We start from the raw sequence: 21,463 nt of genomic DNA, 5'->3' as shown, positions 1-21,463 counted from the left end.
TTTAACATGAAAGCATTTCTGGTCTCATTACAATATAAGCAGCAGTATATCTTTAAAAGGTTATTTTAGGCAACAACTCCCCAAATCTCTCGGGCACTGACCATGCTGGCTAAGGGATTCTGGGAGTTGTATTCTATAGAAGGAATATTTCCATACTCTGGGGAGTAGTAAATATGATATGCAGCAGTTGAAGGCAAAGGAGTCATCCCACCTCAAGCAAAAAGGTGGTGAACCTAGTTAATTAGTATAAAGCAGCGGTTCCCAAACTGTTCCACAGAACCCTGGGGCAAAAGCATTCAAGAGGTTATGTGAAAAATCTTTAAAATATTTTTTAAGTGCCAAAAAATGAAGATCTTGCTAAAATTCAGTGTAGCTAGCTCTGCTTTAAAAATAAAATTTGAATCTGTGCCACTGAGTGACTTGTTGTGTTGGACTGATAGACTTAAACCCATCAGTAGCTGGAAAGGCTATCCAAGCAACGCTCCCTTCTATGCCCACCTATTGATGCAAATCAGGCTTTCAGCGTATGCTTACACCAACAACGAATTTAGGAAGAAATTGGCTGCTGCCCCAGATTTTTATGTATTCAGCTGTCAGACATCAAGCCCAAATTCAAAACTGTTTTAACTACAAAAATGAAATAATTTCATTCATCACTTTCAGTTTGGATCCAGTATTTTCCTATACCAAATAAATGTTTTCTGGTACCAAAATAAAGGTTTGTGGTTGTATTTAAAATATTTTCTCTGTATTTCCAAACCTACTACATACAAAAAATACTTAAACAATAGGAATAGATGAAAGAAAGAAAAGAAAACTTTGTGGGTTCACAATGCCTAGGGACAGAGTTAGAGTTCAGTTGGGGGAAAGTCTTCTGAAGGATTCCATGGCCAAAAGGTTTGGGAATGGCTTGTATAGAGAGTATGTATCAAGTTCAGATATTTGAATCAATGAAGTTTTCTTGATATGACTGGAAATGATTCTTATTTTTGTTTTTGTTTCTAAACAGACAGTGTATGCTTTGCCCACCATTGCATTTGCATTTGTGTGTCACCCTTCAGTCCTTCCAATCTACAGTGAACTTAAAGAGTAAGAACATATTTATTGTTTCATTATAAACGTGAACCCTGATGTCTCCAGAATGTTGATGCTGGAGTCTACATTGTTACTTTTCAGAGCAAAGGAACTTTTGTTTCATCCAAACAACAGGATCCACTTACCCTCTAAAGCAGTGGTTTCCAACTTTTTTTTAAAACCAGAAACCGCTTTGACCAGGGACCACTCTTCAAAAGTAGTATTAAAAGGGTTACAAATCGGTTTTTGGTGAACTTTACATTTGATTTGGTTATTTGGGATTCTGATTCAGAAAACTGCATTGGATAGACCACGTCAGCTCTAGTTTCTGATAAAGAACATAAGCCATCCAGTAATTGCCATCCGTTCACCCACAGAAAACCATATTTAATCTAGAGCTGATGTGGTAGTAGTAATCTTTTGTGGATAGTCAGCCTCTCCCCTCCCGACATCCCCATTACCTCGGCACTATTAACAGGGTTTCACAAGAAACCAGGGTTTTGAGACAACAGTGTAGTAATGGTGAGGCCGCTGACCATATTTTCATTCTTGCGGACCACTGGTGGTCCACGGACCACAGGTTGGGGGGCACTGCTATAAAGGCACGGTTTAATAGGGTTCTGTTTGAAGAAGCCACAAAGCAGCCATAAGGCTTTCTTAATTTGGCATCTTAGACTAAAAAGAGCACATTCCAGATCACTAAGGTGTTGTGGCTCCATACCAGTAGCCATGCTGGATTCTGGGAGTTCTAGTCCAAAAAGTTGATTTCCAAGCTCTTATCATTAGATCTCCTGGTAACTACTGTTTCCTTGATACAGAGGTACAGGCACGATAACAGAAGAGAGGGAGACACAATTTGATTTCAGAGCTGGAAATTAAGGGTTTTGAAAACATTTTGTTTTGAGGTTCCTCCTCTCTTTTCTAACCAATTCAAACATGATGCCCTTGCTCTTTCTAATGATTGTTCTTCCATAAATTGAGAGGTCAATTTTTTAAAATCAAAGCTGGGATCACCAGAATTCTGTCACATTTCTAGCCTAAACTAGATTATTTCAAGCATCCAAATATGAAACATGTAGTCTCTTTTTTTGCTGGACTCAACTTACCATATTGCACCATGAAATATTACGCGGTGGCTACTGTTATGCAATGAAATATGATATTTTGGTAAATATGCATATCTAATAAGCAACAAGATGTAAACCATGTATTTTAGTAGCATGTAGTTTAATGCCATATGCATCTTCTCTTCCCCCCCCCCCCACCCCCATTTGAAAATGACAACTACCAAAAAGCCTGACCTGGATTAAGAGATAGGGCAGAAGGGATATAATACTCTGATAGAAAAGATGTTCATAAAGACATAGGAACCTGCCTCATAATGACACAAAATGTCATTGGGCCATCTAGCCTAGTATTGTTGACAGGGCAGGGTTCTAGAGAGTATCAGGCCTGCTGTAAACTGGACGTGACTTATCCATTTCCAAGCCTGCTAGCTCTGGTTGTTTTTTAATTTCTTCTCATACCAAAGCTCTGATAAATCTTTTATCTCTCCAGGAATGGTGCTTGTTGAAGGAAGAATGCTTCTCTTGGCCCTTTTATACCAAATAAGTATTTGAGGTTGTCATCATGGAGCCACTCGCCCCTCACTGTTGACCTGATACTTTTGAACTTCCCAGCACCTGTTGTTTTTAGGGAGAAAGATAATGTTCATTTGATGTCATAAGTTTGACCTTGAGACTGAGTTCATTTATCCTGAGTCAACTGCAGATAAGTAGCTGCAATGCCGCAATTACAGTGCATTGACATTGTTATTGGAAGCCTACATGCAGGTGTCCAATACCTTTAGAGCTAAAGCAGGCTATTACTGGCTAAACAGAAGCCCATTTATGGAATTATTTCCCAAAGGGGGCTTCCCAGGTAACTACTTTGCTTTTACAGTCAGTCCTCCTGATCCACAGATTCTGCAACCATAGGTTCCACCATTTATGGCTTGAAAATATTAGGGGGAAATCAAAAAGGCAAACTTTGATTTTGCCATAAGGGACGTGGTTGTACTACACCATTGTATATAATTGGACATGAGCATCTACAGATTTTTGTATCCACTGGGGTCTCAGAACCAAACCTTGATGGATACCAAGGACCTGCTGTAATTTGTAATCTGTGTTAAAATCTTGCCAGCCAGGGTTAGTCACTGTTTCTTTATTATTCAATATCATTCCTCTCTCTCTCTTTTTTTTTCAGTCGTTCTCAGAAAAAGATGCAGATGGTTTCAAAAATATCTTTCTTTGCCATGTTTGTTATGTACTTCCTGACTGCCATTTTTGGCTATTTGACATTTTATGGTAGGTAAGCAGTTTTTGCTGATGTGTGTAAAAATCTAAGTAGTCTTTTTAGCCTTATTTTTTTCTTTTGAAATGAAGTGTTGGTATGGGGAGATACTGTGTTTATTTAAAATATACATATTATTCCTTGCTCACTGATTTTTGTAGAATGGCATGAAGTATTTCATCTTTATTGTCACCACACGATGAGTGGGAAGTATACAAATCAAAGATGCTATATTTGAAGATGACATTTCTCTTCCCTTGAATTTTGTACTTTCTTTTGTATTGTGAGAGAAAGTACAGGAGGAAACTGGGCCACAGCCTACTGTGAAAAATTGGGCCACAGTCCTTTGTCATATCATATATCATACCTTATCTTTAAATCAAATATGATAAGAGTAGAAAACCTGCATAAAATGTCACTGATTTTGTGGACTTCAAGTAATTCATGACATACAATGACCCCAAAGTGACTTTGTCAGGGTGTTTTTGTCTGAACGATTTGTTCAGAGGGGTTTTGTCCTTGCCTTCCTTTGAGGCTGAGGGAATGTGACTTGCCCAAGGTCATATGGTGATTTTTCATGACCAAGAGGGAACTCACCTTGTGTCCTGATCGAGTGAGTCTGAAATTATCCTTATTTCTTAGTTCTATTTGTAAAACATTGATATATTTACATTATTTGATTGTAACTGACTGGAGTTAAATGAATCTGTGGAAAATGCTCGGAGTGAAGCACATGCATTCAGGCATATATTTTTTCTACTCAGGGCCATTTAGGCTGGAATTTACCCTACGCAAGAGGTGAACTCCAGCAGAAAGTAAGCTTCCAGTGGGTTCAGTGGAGTTTACTCCCAAACAAATACAGATCAGGTTTCAGCCTGAATGTGAATTTCCAGGCTCACTGGGGCATGGCTTAAAAGACTGTTTTTGAACCAGCTTGCTTCACTGCCAGCTCTGTTGTCTGTAGATTAATCACATTTTGTTTGAGATGGCTCTTACTAAGTGGCAGCTTCTATAAATTAATTGCTTAACTGCTGGAACAACCCTGTCCTTGTCTTCCCCGCAGAAAATGTGCAATCAGATCTGCTTCACAAGTACCAGAGTAAAGATGACATCCTGGTCTTAACAGTCCGCGTTGCTGTCATCGTTGCAGTTATCCTCACAGTCCCAGTGTTGTTTTTCACTGTAAGTTATGTTTATAAATGTAGTTCAAGTTATTAGCTAGAAGCCTCATAGATAGATGTTGTCTTGTTGAGAGTTGGACTTCAGTCTAGGAGACACATTTTAGCAGGAATCCAGTTTGGCTTGTCTGCTTTCATCTCCATCAGGAGTTGTGTTTTTATAAATCTAATGGATCTTAACTTTCCTTCTGAGACAAGGCCATCTCAGCATACTTTGTATAACAACAAGGATAGATTACAGCAATACAGGCAGTCCCTGAGTTACAAACATCCGACTTACAAATAACTAGTTAAGAACAGGGGTGAGGCAACAGAAAGTGAGAGGAATCTACCCCTTGCAAAGGGAAATTCATTCCTGAAAGAATTATCATGGGAAAAGATGACTGCACTGAAGCTTTATTCCCAATCCGTGTTTCCACAGCAAGCCAAATTTTTCAAAATCCAATTACTGCAGGGACAGAAAGTGAGGCAAAATATTCTGAATAGGGGTACAGGCAGCAAAACAAACACCACAAGGGTGTGAACCCTTTCCTATGCTATCCAAAGTTAAAAGATGTACGTACGTAGGTAGGTAGATTGTGTGTGTGTGTGTGGATATGGGCTGGTTACACTTTAAAATGAACCTATTTTTATTTGTGTACAAATTCAGCTTAAAAACAAACCTACTGAACCTATCTTGATTGTAGCTTGGGGACTGCCTGTATATCAAAGAAGGGAATCCACATACATATGCTTGCACACATATAAGATCCTTGAGGATTTCAACTAAATTCAGAAGGAAAACTCTGACAGGATGACAGATAATCATCATTTTCAGTCATCAAAACTGCTAAGTTTTTCCCATCTCTTTGCCCACTCATATCCTATTATACAGAAATCTGTATAATACAGAATAGCTTTCTTTATAACCTCAGTGTTCAGTTTTTTCAGTCAATGCACACTAATCTGATTCACACTTCTTTACACCTGCTCACACTTTGCATTGTTCCTTCACACAACAATATGACAAATAATAATCAGCAAGAATAAACTGTCCAGAGTTTATGGTCTCCAAGATTATCTTCCAAAAGGCCAAGCTTGGTATAGGAATGTGGAAGTTCACCAGATAACATGCAAGATTTAGTTTCTGTGAAGCTAACCATTCCACCCTTAATGGATACCATTCTACATCTTAGTGTGGGCTCAGATAGGCATTGGAAAGCAAAGAAAATTACATAGTTTGATGTAGCTAACCATTTCTATCCTTTCCCCTTTCTGTTTGATTCATCACAAGAAGTATGATTTGCTAGGCTCTGTGAGAGAAAAGATGAAATTTCAACCCTGGCAGAAGAATAATTCATTCTGACACTAAAGCAAACAATGCTAACATAAAAAGCCTGCAGCTGCAATAAATAGCATCTGCTAGAAATACACGCTTTTCTTCCTAAACCCACTTTCCACTTCACTCACAGTCACATACACTCTCCTGAATAACTTTGGGGCCAGAAAAAAAAATTAAGTGCAGTATACAGAGCCAGAGGGAGGGTAGAAATTGATGAGCAGGATAGCTTCTCTATGCAAATTTTGCCTGACAGATGTATCCTTCTTTTCCTACAGGTACGCTCTTCTATTTTTGAGCTCGCTAGGAAAACCAAATTTAACTTAGGCCATCACATTGTAGTCACTTTGATCCTTCTGATGATTATTAATCTGTTAGTCATTTTCATACCTTCCATGAAGGATATTTTTGGAGTTGTAGGTACAGTATTCTAATTACATTTCATTATTATATATTTTTTTTCCTGTCTATTCTTGTCTATTATAACAAAATGAAACAAAATGCATGTGTTTGGTTTTCACAGGGGTAACTTCTGCCAACATGCTGATCTTTATTCTCCCATCTTCACTCTATTTAAAAATCACCCACCAAGATGGCTCAAAACTGATTCAGAGGATTTGGGTAAGTTTTCTGAACTCGAACTTAAATTTAATTGTCAGTCCTAATTAGAATCAGTGAGAATTAGTTAAGTGTTCTTTCATCACTCATAAATTTATTCAAAAGGTATACTTGAATTGGGATTAGTAATTAGACTCAGTCGCTAGAGGTTTCAGGCTTTACCATCATAATCTCCCCTAAAGTGTGAAAAACTGTACATTTTTTAAAATTAATAAAATATCAAAGAAAATATTTTCACCACCATAAAGAGCCCCGTGTGTGCCTCAGTACAGAAATTGAATTGCAGTATGAACTGCCATTCTAGATCATTTCAGTGAAGATGGGACAAATTCATGCTCGCAAAAATGTGTGTTGATATCTTAGAGGCCCCTTCCACACAGCTGAATAAACATCCCACATTATCTGCTTTGAACTAAAATGTATGACAATGTGGACTTAGATAACCCAGTTCAAAGAAGAGATTGTGGGGTTTTCTGCCTTGATATTCTGAGTTGGAAGGACCCAGAGTCTTCTGTAAGTTAGAAATTAAAAGGGTAATAAAAAGTTTGGGTAATAAAAAGATGACATCTCCAAGATCACTTGGGTTTGAAGTATTTGTACTACTGAAAAACCCAATTCCCAGGAGGTGTTCCTAACTATTGAGATATTATTTAGATGTAATAAAACTTGGTGCAGGAATCTTGGAAAAACATTACCAGACTCTTCACTTTTTGTGCCCTGTGGAATCAATACCTCCTCACCACCTCCACCACCACATGTTTCATATCACATAATGCTTCACTCACAGAGTGAGCCCATGTCCACCACAGTTATCCAGTTGTAATTCCTGTTGGCTCTATCTACCTTGCAATCTTAAAATAAGGTGAGGGAAGTCTGACTCCTGTGAGTGATTGCATAAATGCAATCAGATGGGTGAGCAGGAATAATAATAATAATAATAATAATAATAATAATAATAATAATACATTTAGATGTCTTCCAATATTTGGAAAGTGGGGAGCAGGGCTAGTAGGGATGCAGGGATCACAATCATGTCCATTCCACATGATGTTAATTTCATGACTTCTAGCAGAGAGTGCCTTCTGTCTTCAAATGGTATTTTAATTCAATAAATAATATGACTTTTAAAGGAAATGCCATCAAAGGCTTTAATCACAGAACATGATGCAGATCTTCATGAATAACTGGTAAAAATCCTGATTCTGAGCACATACCTGTCTTCTCCTGAGATATCTTGTTTGGTTTTGAAGTCTGTTATTGTTTTGTTTAAGTCTTTATCAAAGAAGTTCTGTTACCTGAAATATTCTGTAATTCTGTTTCTAGGCTTCTCTCTTTTTGGCACTGGGAATATTGTTTTCCCTGGTCAGCATTCCTCTTGTCATCTACGACTGGGTACACTCAGGAGACACTGCTGACTGAGGCCACTGAGACATTGAGAAGAAAACATGTATATTTTGCTACTCACCAAAATTGATCCAGCCCATTTGTCAGTATATCCCATTCTTCATTTTTTGACATCAAAATACTAGCAGCCCATGTTTTCCTGCTGGAGACAGACACTTTACTGTAATGCTTCACTCAATTTTCTGTTTCAGAAACTACTGGATCAGTAGTAAGTTTATGATTGTGGTTATTACAATTCTACATATTCACAAATTTGTTCATGAGTAATAGGTACTCTGTGTGTGGTTATTATTACAAAAATAATGGAAGTAGGATACTATACTTAGATTGAGTATCCTTTATCCAGAATTCAAAAATCCGTAAGTGTCCACATCAGTGGCTAGGATAGTGACAACTTTGCTTTCTAATTGTTCAGTGTACACAAACCTTGTGTATGCACAAGCTTGATTAAAAATTGTGTATAAAATTACTTTCAGGCTATGTTTACCAGATGTATATGAAACATAAATTAATTTTGGATTTAGACTTGGGTCCCATTCTAAAATATCTCATTGTGTACATGTAAATATTCCAAAATCCAAAAAAAATATCCAAAATACAACACTTCTGGTTCCAATCATTTTGAGACAAGGGATACTCAATCTGTTCTTGCAAGTTCATGCCTCAATTCATTTTCAGTTTAAGATCAACTAGCCAGCCTTAATCAGATGTAGTTCTCAGTCCTTTTAGGTAACTTTGCATTTACCTAATTGTACTGGTATAGCAATGTGGTAAATTGATACATAACTTAGTAGTTGGTAACCAGTCAAATCTGGAAGCTTGTTGATATTGGTAAACAAAGCTTGTACACAATTTAGCCTTAGTAGTTCACCCTAAGAGAATCATCTTTGTATATTACATTTTGTATTAATCCGTGGAAGTTAATGCATATATATTACCTGGTGTTTTTCTTTTTCAGAAAAAGTTTATGGTTTATGTTTGAGTCAGAGTTTGGCAGTTAAGTTTTGGACTATAGCTCTCACGTTTCCTCAACCAGCGTGATCAGTGGCTCCTTACTAGCCAGTGAACAGAAGGTAGGGAATCCTGGGGAGTTATCGTTTTAAAAAAATAATATTTACAGACTGTGGATCAGAGAGACAATGATCAGAAAGGCTTTGGTCACGTGAATTGCTAGCAACTGCAGAATGCTGGAATCCAGCAGAAGCTGCAGTGTTGATAATGTCTTAAATTGTTGTAAGAAAAAAAGGATGGATTGCTTAGACCTTTGCTTCTCCAGCTGTTTTTAATGTTTCATAATTCCTTGCCGCTGACCATGCCATTTGGGGCATAAGCATCTGGAAAATCAAAGATCCATTGCTCCTGGATTAGACATTTCAAAGTTGGATTCAAAGTTGCTTCTACAAAGCAATGGTTATGAAGCTGAATTAGCCGAAAAGCACAATACATAAGCATTCCATGTGTTTAAAAAGTAAACCATCTTGGAGAGGTAGGGAGAGAAAATTAATTTACTGAAAAACAAGTGAGGAGGAACGTTTCATGCAGGCTACAGATAGGCAACAATTTTAAGTCCTAAAGCAGTACACGTATGACTGTGTACTAAAGCTAAGCCTAAATTAGTAAGGTTTCATAGAATTGGAAAGTTTGAATAGGCCACAAGGGCCTTGTAGTCTAAGCCCCTGCCATGTAGGAATGCACAACTAAGTACTGCTGAAAGATGACCATTTAACTTATGCTTAAGGATCCCAAATGATGGAGTTTCTATCAGCCTTCAAGGCATGTAACTCCACTGTTGATCTGTTCCATCAGTAAAGAAGTTATTTGTAATGTTTAGGTGGAATCTCTTTTCTTATCATTTGAATCCATTGGTGTCTATCATAGTCCCTATAGCAGCAAAAATGAAGTTTTTTCATATTCTATGTGACATCACTCCAGATACTTAAACTATCTATTGTGTCACTTCTCACTCTTCTCTTCTCCAAGTTAAACATGCCCATATCCCTCAGACATTCTTTGTGAAGCTTGATTTTCAGACTTTTGATACTCTTAACTGCCTTTCTCTGGACATATTTCAGCTCGTCAGTATCCTCTTTAACTGAACACAAAGGTGACTATGATTCTTCATGCCAGGGATCAAATCCCCATTCAGCCATGGAAACCCACTGGGTGACCTCAGTCACATCATACTCTCTGGGTTTCAGAGGAAGGCAAAGGCAAATGCTGCCAAGTAAACCTGTGATAGCTTCACTGTAGGGTCTCCATAGGTAGGAAATGACTTTGAAGGCACAAAACAATAACATTCCACATGTGGTCTGACCAGTGCAAACTTGAGTGGTGTTATTACTTTGCTTGATCTGGATATTATGCCCTTGATGATCAAGCCTAGAATTGCATTGGCTTTTCAGGATGGTGTATCACACTATTTAGTTTGTAGTATACTTAATTTGTTAGATCCTTTAAAACTCCCTATCTCCTTGACCATTGCTGTTTTTTCCTTTGGATTCATTCGGGGAGCAAACTTGTTTTCCGCTGCCCTGGAGACTAGGATGCAGAACAATGACTTCAAACTACAGGAAAGGAGATTCCACTTGAACATCAGGAAGAACTTCCTAACTGAGAGCTGTTCAGCAGTGGAACTCTCTGCCCCAGAGTGTGGTGGAGGCTCCTTCTTTGGAGGCTTTTAAACAGAGGCTGGATAGCCATCTGTCGGGGATGCTTTGAATGCAATTTTCCTGCTTCTTGGCAGGTGGTTGGATGGCCTACAAGGTCTCTTCCAACTCTGTGAGTCTATTATTCTATATCCACTCTGTTTTCATTCTTCAAAATGATAAAAAGAGAGTTTTTTTTCCATATACCTGTCTGTACTCATTCACCATAATCCTAAAGCAGCCCTGTACAAATGGCCTTCCAGATGTTGGGCTCCAACTCTTGAGTCAGTGGTCAAGAATCCACAAAATCTGAAGAGCCACAGGCATATCCTAGTGCAGGCATATCCTAGAGCTTGGGAAAAAATCTTTTTTGGAATACTACTCCCAACATTCCTTACACAGCTAGTTGAATTCTGGAAATTAACTTTCCTAAGCTCTGATCAGTCTCCATTTTGACAAGAGACTATGAAATATAGATTATTGTAATGCACTCCACATGAGAAACTTTAAGAATGGAATATTATTGCCTGACATGGGACAGTATAGCATGGGACAACACGATCTTGTGACATTAATCTTTACTGTTATTTGCTGTCAAGCTGACTTCAACATATGGTGACTCTGTGAATGGGAGACTTCCAATATCCTCTACTGAGGTCTTACAAACTCAGAGCCATGACTTCCTTGATTGAATCAATCTACTTGTTGTGCAGTCTCCCACTTTGCCCACTGCTTTCTACTTTATCATCATTATCTCATGATATGTCCAAAATATTACAATCTCATTTTAGTCACCTTTGTGACCATTGTGAGACCACACTACACTGGTTGCCGGGTCATTTCTGAACATAATTCATAGTGGTGCTTTATACCTACAGTATAACATATATAAATTTAGTTATGCTGCCAATGAGTAATAGGAGTAGGGGAAGTTCCACACATCATGAACTGTTTGGGTTACACTGAGTTACATGGAAGCAAATGTCTTTTTTTTTTCCTCAAAAGAAGCTTCCACCACCACAAGGAGAAGAATATGTAATCTTTTCTCCCCATTTGTGGCTTCATTTCGTAGGTCCTCTAGCTTATAACAGTCTGCCCACCACATTTGTGGTTCTGATTTTTGTGAATTTGATTATTCATGGATTTGATTAAAAGGTTGGCTATTGAATTGTGGTGGAGATCTCTAGGAATCTTCTAGTGTAACTGTAGTCCATCAGAAGTTGCACATAGACTCATACTGGAGGACCTAGAGGTTCCCAGAGTGTTCCCAGGTGTTTTTTTCCTAGAATGTTCATAAAAATGCAGGTCCGAGATAAAATAGGCATAAAAGAAGAAATTTAACCTGTGTAAATTACATTGTGTACCTATCAACTCAATCATATGTTTCTCAGCTCCACACATTGTTTTGAGTAAACATCTGTAATACAGAAAATTGAGATATGTGGTTTTCCTGTAGATTCCCATGACACAGAGATTTGTTTTGGAACCAGTCAAGAGAAAATAGCCACTGATATAGACTGTGTCCTTATGTATATTAACTCCCATTGAGTCGAGTTACTTGTAGGTAATTGTGCAGCTTAAGAATGCAGTCCAGACAATCAGCTAGTATAGTCAGCTATTTAGACTCAATAGGTAAGTTTCTGATGAAGTGGAATCAAACGAAACCAATTGCTTTGAAAGGTAGCCGAAACCTAATGCAATCGTCCCCACCCAGTGCCCTTTTTTTATTTTCAGCTACAGCTCCTGTCATCCATGCCTACTGGCCATACTGACTGGATTGATGGGAATGGTTTTCTGCAAACTTTGGAAGGTACTAGGTTAGAAAAGGCTTCTCTGCTGTTGGTTCACATTCTCATTGGGTTTAGCATCCAACTGCTTTAGCGCCTGTTATCAAATACAGAGAGCTTTTTTCTTCTTTTTATATAATGATTTGTGGATCATTATTACTCATGTTTTGCAGTTACAAGTCTTTACTTTATCAAGTTCTGATTCTGGAACCATTAGTCATCCTGATACTCAGCCACTTGTATATTTTAAACCAAAATTTTCAGGGGCACCTGTACCTACTTAATGAGCTCCATTCAGTAACTATTTTGCCTCTTTGTGGAATGTGTACTATTTTGGAATGTCTTATTTATCACTTCTTCAAAGTGCTTTATCTGTATCGCATAGTTCATCTTCAAAATTGCTCTGTGAAGTAGATTGGTAATAGTTCCATTTACAGATGGACAGCTGAGGCCAAGAATGAAAATGACTTGCTTATTGCCAAGCAAGGAGTTGAATTCAGGTCTCCAGATTAAGCCTAGCAATGTGTCTGTTAAACAGTTTAAAAAAATACATATATATACAGACAGTGGGTTGTTGTGAGTTTACCGGGATGTATGGCCATGTTCCAGAAGCATTCTCTCCTGGAAGATGGGTTTTATATATCTGTATCACAACGCTCTCTGGGCCATCCTCCAAAAAATCAGGTGCCCTGACAAATTTGTGAACATCCTGTGGCTCCTCCATGATGACATGATGGCAACAGTCTTGAACAGCAATGGCTCCCAAAGTGACCCATTGAAGGTGGAATCGGGTATCAAACAGGGACGTGTTACTGCCCCAACCTTATTTTCCATCTTCATTGCTATGATACTTCATCTTGTTGATGGGAAGCTTCCCACTGCAGTGAAAATCGTCTATCGGACAGATGGCAAGCTGTTTAACCTCAACAGACTGAAAGCCAAAACCAAGGTCACAACAACATCTATTATAGAACTCCAATATGCTGATGGCAATGTCGTCTCTGCACATTCAGAAGAAGACCTACAAGCCACTCTAAACACCTATGCAGAGGCATATGAGAAGCTCAGCCTCTCATTGAACATCGAGAAAACCAAAGTGCTCTTCCAGCAGTCATGAACCAACTCATCTACAATGCCAGAAATACAGCTTAATGATGTAACATTAGAAAATGTTGACTATTTCTGCTGCCTCGGCAACTACCTCTCCACAAAAGTCAACATTGACACTGAAATACAACACCATCTAAGCTCTGCGAGTGCAGCATTTTCCCAAATGAAGCACAGAGTGTTTGAGGACCGGGACATCTGTAGGGATACCAAGGTGTTTGTTTATAAAGCTATTGTCCTCCCAACCCTGCTATACGCCTGTGAGACGTGGACTGTCTACAGATGTCACATGCAACTCCTGGAACAATTCCATCAGCATTGCCTCCGAAAAATCCTGCAAATCTCTTGGGAAGACAAGTGGACAAATGTCAGCGTGCTGGAAGAAGCAAAGACCACCAGCATTGAAGTGGTGGTCCTCTGCCATCAACTACGCTGGACTGGCCATGTTGTCCAAATGCCCAATCACCATTTCCCAAAACATTTGCTGTACTCCAAACTCAAGAATGAAAAATGGAATGTTGGAGGACAGGAAAAGAGATTTAAAGATGGACTCAAAGCCAACCTGAGAACAGGGAAATCCTGGCCCATAAATGCTCTAACTGGAGGTCAGCTGTGACCAGCAGTGCTGTAGAATTTGAAGAGGCATGAATGGAGGGCGAATGAGAGAAATGTGTCAAGAGGAAGGCGCATCAAGCCAACCCCCTACAGGGACCACCTTCCACCTGGAAACTGATGCCCTCACTGCGAGAGAACATGCAGGTCAAGAATAGGGCTCCCAGTCACCTATGTACCCATCGCCAGGACACCGAACTTGGAAGACAATCTTACTCAGACAACGAGGAATCGCCTTAGTAAGTAAAGCAATTTTCCTAGTTTCCATCAGACCTTACAACCTCTGAGGATGCCTGCCATAGATAGAGGTGAAACTTAAGGAGAGAATGCTTCTGGAACATGACCATACAGCCCGGGAAACTCACAACAACCCAGTCATTCCAGCCATGAAAGCCTACGACAATACAATATATAGACAGGTTCAAAGAATAGTAGGGGAAATTGTGTATGGATTTGATCTGACTTATGAAGCTTTGCACTAGATTTTTTATTTTAAAAACTAATGAGATAAAATAATTTACTTGGTGACTGTCTTAGGAGTCACTAAAATATTGTGGCACGCTTCCAGATAAATTAGCAAATTATTTGTAATGAGTATATAGCACACAAAGCATTGAGCACAGAAAAAGCACATCTCTAGGGTCATATAGGATTAATAGTAATGTTGTGAAAGTTCAGTGATAGCTAGGTCACATATATTTAAGAAATACAGAATTTCTTATGGTTATTTTTATATTCCAAACAAAATTATGGAGAGATTTCAAACAGAATAATTCAGAATTCTTTCTACTTAGTTTTCTATTTTAATGTCAGTGTGCTGCTTCCCTGCACTTTCTCTGTGTCTAGGAGTGATGTTTTATTGCCTTAAAACAGCCTTTCCCAAACTGGTACATTACACTTCTCTTCCGCTGGGAATGACATGAATTGTAATTTTAACACACCAAATGCATGCCAGGTTCAGGAAGGTTGCCTTAGGTGACTTTAAAGGATGAATCCATAAATACACGGAGGAGAGATCTATCAACAACTGTTAGCTTTGCTAAGTAACAGTTAACAATGGAAACACTTGAGTGCCCATGAGTACCAGTCCATTAATCACTAACTATGAATAGTGCTGCCACCATAGACTAGTTGTGGGCTCTCCTGACTCCTTTGGGGATGAATGATAAGAGGGCAACACCAGGCCCTCTTATCATTACATGTGAGTCACATGCGGACCTGATCACCATTGGATAGTGCTTCTAAAGAAACTGTGCAGTGAAACCTTTTTTCTCCTTTCTCTTCTGAAAGGAAAGGATATTGTCTGTCCTCTTCTCCAGGTCTCTATGGTGCTAAAAGATACTCAAATATCTTTTTGTACTGTAGAATATAATTGCTGTGATACTTGGTGAGTCCATCAAACAGAGACACAATTTCATCAGCTGCTGTATGTTAGAAGTCATGCTACTGCTGTTGGAGCATGGAGTCTCATGTTGACATCCTTGGCGAAGAAATTTGATCAGGGATAGACAAGTATGGACAGCTAGGAAGTTGGATTACCCCCCCCCCCCCAAGACTTTGGAGGACTGCAATCTCCACTTTACCTATCCCACAAAAAAAATCGAATATGTTTTGTTCCCTAATCACTTTTTAGGTGATGTGACATTATTCCCATTTTGTTTAGGGACTTTCTTTGACATTTGAGCCATTTTCATGTAAATTAAAATTTGTTTTCACCTTTGAGATCCAGAATACTTTTCTGGGGGAGGGGGGTCTCCTTAGTGGTAATTTTGAAGCAAAGGGGGGTTTTTGAAGAAAAATTGTGACTTGTAGAGCTTTTCTAAAACAGACTGGAAGGTCCACATTTGGCCCATGGACCATACTTGGCCCATCCCTGGATTAGATGAACTGTTCGTTTTGTACAGCAGGATTCTTAGATTTTGACAGCGTGTCAAAGTCTTAAATCTGTTCTTTCCTATTAGGGCAGATGCATTAATTCTGTTGCTAGGATGATAAATCATCATTTGTGTTAATCCCATTGATTCAGTGTATCTAGTAGTTGGAACCAGCTGTCTAATTCATGTTGAAGGTCACCCCTAAGCATTGCTTTATGGAACAAAAAGTGTACAGTTATTGTAAAGGATCCAAATACCTCTTCATTGCCTAACTTGGTAGGATGTCTGCTGGAGAAAAGCCACATTTCCTCACATACAAAACAGGAGAATTTTGCATCAAATGAAGAAGAAATGAAGAACATGGGGGTTGGATCCAGTATCTTGGTTTGTCAGGGACAGAGCTGGTTAACCATTTGGCACCCAGTTTTACCAGCCCCTTTCTAAAGTGCCCCAGTTTTCTAATTCTCACTTTCTTCCATCATTCATTCTTTTATTGATGCAAGCTGAATTCAGAGTACAAAAGTAGTTTGAACTCACTACCTCTGAGGATGCTTGCCATAGATGCAGGCGAAACGTCAGGAGAAATGCCTCTAGAACATGGCCCTATAGCCCGAAAAAAACCCACAAGAACCTAGTAGTTTGAACTGTTGAATTAAACCAGCAAGAAGGAGAGAAGGAGCATAGTCTTGGCCTTCCCATTAGGATCCCCCTCTCCCAAGATTTCCTAAACTCAATATATAATATATATAAACTCCTGGGCTTAATCACTTAAAATGGTGGTTTTATGCGCTCTTCCCCATTACTGACTTTTGTTGCTTGGCCTTGTGTATCTCAGTTTTCAGCTGGGGGAAGTGTTGGAGCATATGCTCTTCATCCCCTATGTATGAATTTGCACTTTTGCTTCAGCACCAAATACAATCTGGATGAAATTTAAGACTAGAATTTCTTTAGCTAGCTCTCCTTGGTCCTTCACTCTGAAGTCATTCTTATAAAACCCCAAAAGAATGTATCTGTTCAGATGGATTTTCTAAAAGACCCTCAAATCTTCTCTCTAAAATAAGTATCTCTGAAAGTGCTGCTTGGTGTCAGAAGTTATCACTTTGTGAATGTAGTGTGCATAGTTCTAAACTGAATGTTCGCATTGTTTCACAGTGTAATGCCTTCTGTTTTCAAATGTGAAGATGATAATGTTGAAGGACTTATTGATATTCCATACTTTGTATATAGATATATATATATATATATCCCTGGGACTGATTTTTGTTCACAGCAACAAAAAGAATCTATGCAGGTGTGTGGTACTGTAGGAAATGTTTCATTTGTGTTGTAAGCCACCCCGAATCCTTTCGGGGAGATGGGGCAGGGTATAAATAAAGTTTATTATTGTGTATGTATGTATGTATATATATTTGTAAATAAATAGGATGCTTCTATTTTTGCAGTTGTGTATTCCATAAAAACAAAGGTGTTGAGTTAGTTCATCTGTAAGAATAATATAAAGTGTTTGCAGCCAGATCTGAATAGTAGCATTAACGCCTTAGCTTTTAACTTAATTACATCTGCCCTCTCCTTTTTTCCACTGTCGTGTACCATTTCACTCTGTAAGAAAGTTTCCTAGAGCAAATCGTAATGGTTCTGCAACTGCGTTGTTTATTGTAGCACATTTCTTAAGAGCACAATCCCATGAAATGCCAGAGCTTATTCCTAACTACAGTTGATTTATCTGTGTCATCAGGAAATAGCTTGTAATCCTTTTGCAGTGCCCTTTAACTAGAGCTTGGGAAACTGTGCATTGTTACTGGGGGTAGAACGGCAATTGTCCAAGATCTGTCTTTAATGTTCTGTACTGTGATCCAGAGCTTTATGTGTGCCCAGTTGTGACCACAAACAATGAAAGCAACATTATAAGAAGCCAACTGTGTGGTTTATGTAGCCCAATGGTGTACTGACATTAAGTTCTCCAAATATTAGTTTTCCTCTGCTATGTGAGTTGAAAAGGCTTACGATTGAACTTTATATATATATGTTCTGTCAGCAAGGTGTAGCTCATCTCCAGATGGTACAGCTCCATACAGAAAAGAAATAAACCAAGAGGTGATTTCTATACCAAGATGACTGATTATATACTGCTGGGTGTTCACTGGCTACTGTTGGTTCAAGCTGCTTTCCAAAAAGACTTGTACATATAAGCACATTTGAAATTGAGGTTTTTCAGTGACATTGCCTGAGGAAGCTATTGTATATCTGTGACAATGGGAATCAGTGCTAATCCTTCAATCTCTTTGGTTTGATTTTAGACTCATTCATTATAGTGTATCAAAAGTGAGCTATAGACAAGGAATAAGAGATAGTCATTCTGACAGTTTGCATTCATGAAGAAGTTATTTTTCTGCTTCTAGAGCAGTGGTTCTCAACCTGTGGGTCCCCAAGTATTTTGGTCTACAACTCTCAGAAATCCCAGCCAGTTTACCAGCTGTTAGGGAGTTGAAGGCCAAAACATCTGGGGATGCACAGGTTGAGAACTACTATTCTAGAGGGAGGGCGTGATATGTATTCTTTACTGATAGGGGTTATCCTCTTTCCTATTCACTGTCAAGGAAATGTTCCCATATATAGAAATATAACAAACACCGTTCACCGAAATGTTAAGTGAGCACTGATAATTGCATTTTGTTTGGTCTTTTGTAGGACAATCCAGACCTTAAGTATTCAATGATAAAATATTTTGCCATGCTTTCAGTTACCTACTAAATTGGGCCTTACAGTAAAAACAATAATCCTGCTCAATTTTTTCATATTAATAATATTTTCCTAATTTGAAATATATCTGTTCAGATTTTTGAGGGTAATTTTTTGTGATTATGATGGAGAACTTGAAAGAGCTACAGTTTTAAGTATGAACATCAATTTCGGGGGGGGGGGCTTAAACTGTTACTTTTCAAATTACTGTGTTATTTCTTCTTTCTGGTGCTGCAAACACTAAAACTGAATGTACTGAAAGAAATGTCATTGATTCTTAAGAAATGAACAGAATTTACACTTGTTTGGATTAAATCAGATTCTTGAAGTCTGAACCAATGTTAATATTTGCCTTATTTACCCACTTGTTTTTCAAAAAGAACTATTTGTAATTTTGTTGTTGTCGCTCTGGCTTGTACGTTATCATTCCTTGTGTTTGTATTTAATGATATACATATAAATGATACTATATGTAAATAAAACAAGGTTCTGAATTCTGAAATTCCTGTTATATATATAGATTGGAAATGTGAAAAGTATGTCCTAATATCATAAGATTTATTTCTTCATGTTAAAGATAAGACAATTGGGTATGCTTGTTATGTGGCCAGTGCAATCCTAATTTAAAGTTGTGCCAGATATCAGGAGTTTAAGCTTAAATTTATTTTCTGAAAGCAGTCTGCCAATAGAACTGCTGAAGAAGAAAGAAGATGAAGAAGTTAGGTCAGCACTGGGGTAGACCTAAATAATTTCCAATACAGACAGGCTGGGAGGAGTTTCAGATGGCTCTCAGATCATTCTTTTCACCCCTTAAATTGCAACTAGTGACCATAAGCAAGAACTTGGAGGTCAGATAAAGAGCTCCAGTCTTGAGGGATACAATAGCTGATTTTACATCCTCTCTCCCCACCAGTAAGGACATTTTTGCAGACCTTTTATTTCTGATACATGTTGAACATTGCTAAACCAGAATTCAAAACCCCCAAATATTCCAAAATACAAAAATATCCACACTTCTGGTTTCAATGTTGCCAGACTTTGTGTTATCCACAACATTATTAAAAATATTTTGTATAAAATTACTTTCAGGTTATGAATATAAGGTATCTATGAAACATAAATGAATTTTGTGTTTAGACATGGGTCCCATCTCCCAGAGATCTCATTATGTTCATATACACAAACACAGGAACTGGCCCCAAGCATTTCAGATAGGAGATACTCAACATGTACTAAGAGAAGGCAATCAAGGCAGTCACCAGTTCAACAAACTCCTGGGGAGGGGGGGGGGGGTTATGACACCACTGGGACTGGTGTGTAAATTTTTTGTCATATTGCAAGCCATTGTTAGAAATGGGAGGGAAATTATAGAGGAGCCTGTCGGGACATTGGTTATATTACAGCCTGCAAATTCAGAATATGCCAACTTCAAAGATATCATTGTCCTATGAGTTGGCTAAAGTAGATTAGCAAGATGAGCAACCAATCACAGTATCACCTATCTACTTTAACATGGAAAGAGAAAAGGTGGAGTCACCATAATTGACAGATGATTTGAAAACACATACATACAGAAGAGTTTAAATGTCTCTATGCTTTTGTGAAGAGTCTCAAATTATAAGTGATAACTTCCAAAAAGACAAGACAGCTGAAACGTACGACTTCTTCGTTACCAATAATCAACTATTGGATTCTCATGACTGAAGATGTAATTCTGATCTAAGATAAAAACAGCATCATGCCAAATGTACCAATGTACATGCCAAAATATTTTCCCATATCTATAACTGCATCACTGAAACAAAAACTGGTTTCTGTGCATGTTACATGGGTTTCCAAAAATCCATATGGAATTTGGCTTCTCACTTTTTCACAAAAGCGTTGATCACATTGACAGTTATGGAGACTGTCATTTTCGCAAAATGTATAGCCATCAAAAATGTCATCGTTTTATCTAAGCTTTTCAAAGGAGGGAAGGCTTGAAAGCATGAAATTCTCAATAATTTGGCCTCGTCTAATTGTGTTTACTCTCAGTAGGGTTGAGTCCCGCTTACCTCATCTATTTTAATTAGTGCAATGTGTCTGCTTAGAGCAGTTTCAACAGAACAGTGCCCTATTTTGCATGGTCATTGAGTTTCATCAGGACCCTAGTTCTCGGATTTTAATCACATACATTGATTCCATATGATCTTCCTTTGTGATGTTCACTTTTGACTTTTTGCTTCTCTAACAAACCTGCCAAGAAGCTCCATCTAATGCCAATATTTAATAGGAAGACTCAACATTTATTTTCTTTGCTTATTAAATTATATTACTTCATCTATGCTTCGTCTCAGCTCATATGAAAAGAACAGAACTGTCTTCTTTATTGTTTGCTTTTCCTGAATATTGATCCTAGTAAAAACAGCAAATCATTTATTTCTTTCAGATTAACTGTTCATTTATTGTACTGCAAAGCTATCATGATTGGAGTATCCCCTGCATTGTTTTCTAAAAAATGGTTTCCATGGAAACAAATTTCTCTTGTTAGCTAAATGAGACTATACATTATCCCACTTAAGTCTATGGCTGGCATAGTTGCTTGTACATTGTTGCTGTGCAGAGATATATACCATTGCATTCACATCTAGGAGAGCTGCGGCCTTTTCCATTACTTGTGTCAGGATTTCTGCTCAACATTGGCCTCTTCCGGTAGCCTATTTCTACATGTGTGACTAATGTTACTTAATCAGTGGGAATGAGTTTAACAATTGTATCTGTTGTGATACGCCCA

General features: G+C 38.2%; 1 protein-coding gene across 1 annotated transcript in view; it reads left to right on the top strand.

The window, feature by feature from the left end:
• The window catches only part of SLC38A1 (solute carrier family 38 member 1), a 70,804-nt gene extending 51,612 nt beyond the window's left edge, over positions 1 to 19,192 (top strand). Inside the window, exons 11-16 of the mRNA XM_060777565.2 lie at positions 1,010 to 1,089; positions 3,322 to 3,422; positions 4,472 to 4,590; positions 6,183 to 6,324; positions 6,428 to 6,525; positions 7,846 to 19,192. Coding sequence (XP_060633548.2) covers positions 1,010 to 1,089; positions 3,322 to 3,422; positions 4,472 to 4,590; positions 6,183 to 6,324; positions 6,428 to 6,525; positions 7,846 to 7,941 — 636 coding nt within the window. The 3' untranslated portion in view covers positions 7,942 to 19,192. The remainder of the gene's footprint in view (positions 1 to 1,009; positions 1,090 to 3,321; positions 3,423 to 4,471; positions 4,591 to 6,182; positions 6,325 to 6,427; positions 6,526 to 7,845) is intronic.
• The last annotated feature ends 2,271 nt before the right edge of the window (positions 19,193 to 21,463 follow it).

This window comes from Anolis sagrei, chromosome 5 (assembly GCF_037176765.1).
Source record: "Anolis sagrei isolate rAnoSag1 chromosome 5, rAnoSag1.mat, whole genome shotgun sequence".
NCBI lineage: Eukaryota > Metazoa > Chordata > Lepidosauria > Squamata > Dactyloidae > Anolis > Anolis sagrei.
Note: the sequence above shows the minus strand (reverse complement) of the source record. Positions and strands in the feature narration are given on the sequence as shown.